Genomic DNA, 5,452 nt, shown 5'->3' with positions numbered 1-5,452 from the left:
AGCTAACCTAGCTACGTAGCCAACGTGATAGCATAGCAGTCTCAAATGCAGATAGAAACTAAATTTAAAAAAAACCTGACTGGATGGATAGACAGAAGACAAAAAATACTATTAAACCATGAACATGTAAATACACGATTAATAATATTCAGCTTTTCGAAGCCAAAAAAATACAAGCTAACCTAGCTACGTAGCCAACGTGATAGCATCAGTGAAGTGAAGTGAAGTGAATTATATTTATATAGCGCTTTTCTCTAGTGACTCAAAGCGCTTTACATAGTGAAAACCCAATATCTAAGTTACATTTAAACCAGTGCGGGTGGCACTGGGAGCAGGTGGGTAAAGTGTCTTGCCCAAGGACACAATGGCAGTGACTAGGATGGCGGAAGCGGGGATCGAACCTGCAACCCTCAGGTTGATGGCACGGCCACTCTACCAACCGAGCTATCACCGCCCCAAATGCAGATAGAAACTAAATAAAAAAAAACCCTGACTGGATGGATAGACAGAAGATCAAAAATACTATTAAACCATGAACATGTAAATACACGATTAATAATATTCAGCTTTTCGAAGCTAAAAAAATACAAGCTAACCTAGCTACGTAGCCAACGTGATAGCATCAGTCTCAAATGCAGATAGAAACTAAATAAAAAAAAACCCTGACTGGATGGATAGACAGAAGATCAAAAATACTATTAAACCATGAACATGTAAATACACGATTAATAATATTCAGCTTGGCGAAGCTAAAAAAAACAGAAGCTAACTTAGATGCGGCGGCGGGCTTACTCACTGTAGTGCGTCTGCTATCCTGCTCAAAACACAACACAACCTCCCGGTGTTGGTGTTGCTGTAGTCCGCCGCTCCACCGATCGCACCTACAACTTTCTTATTTGCAGCCTCCATTGTCCATTAAACAAATTGCAAAAGATTCACCAACACAGATGTCCAGAATACTGTGGAATTTGGTCGAAGAAAACAGAGGTGTTTGAATTGGGTCCAAACACTTCCCTTGCCCTCGTGACGTCACGCGCATACGTCAATCATACCGCGACGTTTTCAAGCGGAAGTTTCCTGGGAAGTTTAAAATTTGCACTTTATATTGGCATGTGTTGCAATGTTAAGATTTCATCATTAATATATAAACTATCAGACTGCGTGGTCGGTAGTAGTGGGTTTCAGTAGGCCTTTAAGCTCATGGCGCAGTAAGTTGAACGATGCGGACACGCTTGTTACTGGATACTTTCTAACACGCCTTGGAGACATTGTATGATAAATAAAGTACTATCTATCTATCTATCTATGAACATGCAACTATTGACACTTGTTTATGTTGTTTAGTGCCTTTATCTAGCTTGTGTGCTACTGTGTGCTTAGCTGCTGTGTAGCCGTCGGTGTGTTTAATTGAGCGATGTGTGTATTACTAAGTCACTTTTACGTGAAATAAATGAATGAATACTACTCGTGTGTATTTTATTTCAATCTTGGCAGATCATTTAGGGGGAACATTGACGTCATTGTGTCGCGTAAGTAGAAGAGGAAGGAAACACCTGAAAGTGAGAGAGTGAAGAGAGAGAGAGAGAGAGAAAGAGAGAGGGGCGGGGTGGGGTGGGGGGGGGGGATTCTTCAGGGCTGGAGGCCCCGCCCCCACCCGGACGAGCCATATAAAGCCGAAGTGCGCGACGCAACGCAGCACTTGTCCACCTCCACGCTTACCTGTGCGGTGACGTCATCCTCGCCATGCGCAGAGGAGACACTCGCCAGGAATCCGGGCGCACTTCGACGCGAGGCCAGTGAAGTCGTGTACCCTTTTTTTTTTTCATGCGTTTCCCGCTCGTGGAGTGGGGATTTACCTGAGCGGAGGGCCTCGAACTTCGCGTCTCACCTCGCGGGAACTTCCTCGCATGAACCCGAGGCCGCGATGAGTCGGAGAACCAGAAGATGGATCTTACGGGTTTTACTCTGCTTGGGGGTTGTTTACCTGAAGATCGGGTGAGTTGTCCGTGACGTCACCGGCAACACTTCTCCTATAACGACCCCCCCCCCCCCACGGGAGAAAGCAATAAAAAAAAAGTCCGATCCATCCTTTCTGTCCCCTCCCCGCAGCGGCTTCTCCTCGGTGGTGGCCCTCGGAGCCAGTATCATCTGCAACAAGATCCCGGGTCTGGCCCCCCGCCAGCGGATTATCTGTCAGAGTCGGCCCGACGCGATCATCGTGATCGGGGAAGGCGCGCAGATGGCCGTCAATGAATGTCAGTTCCAGTTCAAACATGGACGCTGGAACTGCTCGGCTCTGGGCGAGAGGACCGTCTTCGGAAAAGAGTTGAAAGTGGGTATGTTGCTATCTCTCTCCTTATGTCGCTTGTTTGGATATCTTAAATCACACATTTAGATGGTTTGTTGTTGTTTACACCTTATTTAGGTCCGTGCGTAATTGCGCGCCCCTGTGCGTAAATCTCCTGCTCCATATCGCGTGTTTACATTTGAACTCTTCACGTTTCAAATGACCGACTCAAAATAGCAACTTTGAACGCATCTTTCTTAGAGCAGAGGTGTCCAAAGTGTAGCCCAGGGGCCATTTGTGGCCCCTTAACTTTTTTTTTTTTTTTTTTTTACAACCCGTTGCACATTTTAAAAGTACTATTACAAATAAAAAACATTAAAAAAAAAAAAAGAGCAAACAGGTGAAATGTAAGGATAGTTGTAATGTTGACTCTAACAACACAAAACTGCCTTTTTTTCCCGTTAAAACTGTTGCTCAAAACGTGATAATGCATCAAAATCAATGTTGTTATGAATTAATGATTGATTTAAGGCTCAAGTTACGTCACATCAAATATTCCACTTTGAAATATTTTTTGGGGAAACATATTGCATATTTTTGGTGCTTGCAATTAAAAAAACAACAAAAAAAGTTTTCTGTGACAAAAAGGGCATAAAACATACAAACAAAAACTTTTTTTTTAAAATAAAAATAAATATATATATATATATATATATATATATATATATATATATATATATATATATATATATATATATATATATATATATATATATATATATATATATATATATATAATTTTTGATTCCAGATAATTTTAGCAGTTTATTTATTTATTTTTTTAAACGGTCTTTGCTCAAAGCCTAATAATGCATCCAAATCAATGTTATTATGAATTATTGATTGATTTAAGGCTCAAGTTACGTCACATCAAATATTCCACTTTGAAATATTTTTTGGGGAAACGTATTGCATATTTTTGGTGTTTGCAATAAAAAAAAATTAAAAATTGTTTTTTTCCTGTGACAAAAAGGGCATAAAACAAACAAACAAAAACATTTTTTAAAAAACATTAAAAACAATTTTAAATAAAAAATATGTATAATTTTTGATTCCAGAGAATTTTAGCAGTTTATTTTTATTTTTTTTATTTTGTTTTAAACCGTCTTTGCTCAAAACATAATAATGAATCAAAATAAATGTTTTTATGAATTATTGACATAATAAAAGTTCTAATTACTTTACATCCAATATTCCAATTTTAAATTTGGGTAGCATATTGCATATTTTTGGTGTTTGCAATAAAACTCTTCACGTTTCAAATGACCGACTCAAAATAGCAAATTCGAACGCATCTTTCTTAGAGCAGAGGTGTCCAAAGTGCAGCCCAGGGGCCATTTGTGGTCCCTTAACGTTTTTTCCATTTTATTTTTATTCTTTTATTTTTTTTACAGCCCGTGGCACATTTTAAAAGTACTATTACAAATAAAAAACATTAAAAAAAAAAAGAGCAAACAGGTGAAATGTAAGGATAGTTGTAATGTTGACTCTAACAACACAAAACTGCATTTTTTTCCGTTAAAACTGTTGCTCAAAACGTGATAATGCATCAAAATCAATGTTGTTATGAATTATTGATTGATTTAAGGCTCAAGTTACGTCACATCAAATATTCCACATTGAAATATTTTTTGGGGAAACATATTGCATATTTTTGGTGTTTGCAATTAAAAAAACAACAAAAAAAGTTTTCTGTGACAAAAAGGGCATAAAACATACAAACAAAAACTTTAAAAAAAAAAATAAAAAAAAAAAAAAATATATATATATATATATATATATATATATATATATATATATATATATATATATATATATATATATATATATATATATATATATATATATATATATATATATATATATAATTTTTGATTCCAGATAATTTTAGCAGTTTATTTATTTATTTTTTTAAACGGTCTTTGCTCAAAACCTAATAATGCATCCAAATCAATGTTGTTATGAATTATTGATTGATTTAAGGCTCAAGTTACGTCACATCAAATATTCCACTTTGAAATATTTTTTGGGGAAACATATTGCATATTTTTGGTGTTTGCAATAAAAAAATATTTTTATTTTTTTTTCTGTGACAAAAAGGGCATAAAACAAACAAACAAAAACATTTTTTTAAAAACATTAAAAACTATTTTAAATAAAAAAAATATATAATTTTTGATTCCAGAGAATTTTAGCAGTTTATTTTTATTTATTTTTTATTTTTTAAACCGTCTTTGCTCAAAACATAATAATGAATCAAAATAAATGTTTTTATGAATTATTGACATAATAAAAGTTCTAATTACTTTACATCCAATATTCCAATTTTAAATTTGGGTAGCATATTGCATATTTTTGGTGTTTGCAATAAAACTCTTCACGTTTCAAATGACCGACTCAAAATAGCAAATTCGAACGCATCTTTCTTAGAGCAGAGGTGTCCAAAGTGCAGCCCAGGGGCCATTTGTGGTCCCTTAACGTTTTTTTCCATTTTATTTTTATTCTTTTATTTTTTTTACAGCCCGTGGCACATTTTAAAAGTACTATTACAAATAAAAAACATTTTTTAAAAAAAAGAGCAAACAGGTGAAATGTAAGGATACAAAGTTGTAATGTTGACTCTAACAACAAAAAACTGCATTTTTTCCTGTTAAAACTGTTGCTCAAAACGTGATAATGCATCAAAATCAATGTTGTTATGAATTATTGATTGATTTAAGGCTCAAGTTACGTCACATCAAATATTCCACTTTGAAATATTTTTTGGGGAAACATATTGCATATTTTTGGTGTTTGCAATAAAAAAAACAACAAAAAAAGTTTTCTGTGACAAAAAGGGCATAAAACAAACAAACAAAAACTTTTTTTTTTTAAATAAAAAAAAAAAAAAAAAAAAATATATATATATATATATATATATATATATATATATATATATATATATATATATATATATATATATATATATATATATATATATATATATATAATTTTTGATTCCAGAGAATTTTAGCAGTTTATTTATTTATTTTTTTAAACGGTCTTTGCTCAAAACCTAATAATGCATCCAAATCAATGTTGTTATGAATTATTGATTGATTTAAG

General features: G+C 34.0%; 1 protein-coding gene across 1 annotated transcript in view; it reads left to right on the top strand.

The window, feature by feature from the left end:
- Positions 1–1,847: 1,847 nt before the first annotated feature.
- Positions 1,848–5,452, top strand: part of LOC133653462 (protein Wnt-7a-like) — a 263,307-nt gene continuing 259,702 nt past the window's right edge. Inside the window, exons 1-2 of the mRNA XM_062052753.1 lie at positions 1,848–1,995; positions 2,110–2,336. Coding sequence (XP_061908737.1) covers positions 1,925–1,995; positions 2,110–2,336 — 298 coding nt within the window. The 5' untranslated portion in view covers positions 1,848–1,924. The remainder of the gene's footprint in view (positions 1,996–2,109; positions 2,337–5,452) is intronic.

Source organism: Entelurus aequoreus, linkage group LG07 (genome assembly GCF_033978785.1).
Source record: "Entelurus aequoreus isolate RoL-2023_Sb linkage group LG07, RoL_Eaeq_v1.1, whole genome shotgun sequence".
Classification (NCBI taxonomy): Eukaryota; Metazoa; Chordata; class Actinopteri; order Syngnathiformes; family Syngnathidae; genus Entelurus; species Entelurus aequoreus.
Note: the sequence above shows the minus strand (reverse complement) of the source record. Positions and strands in the feature narration are given on the sequence as shown.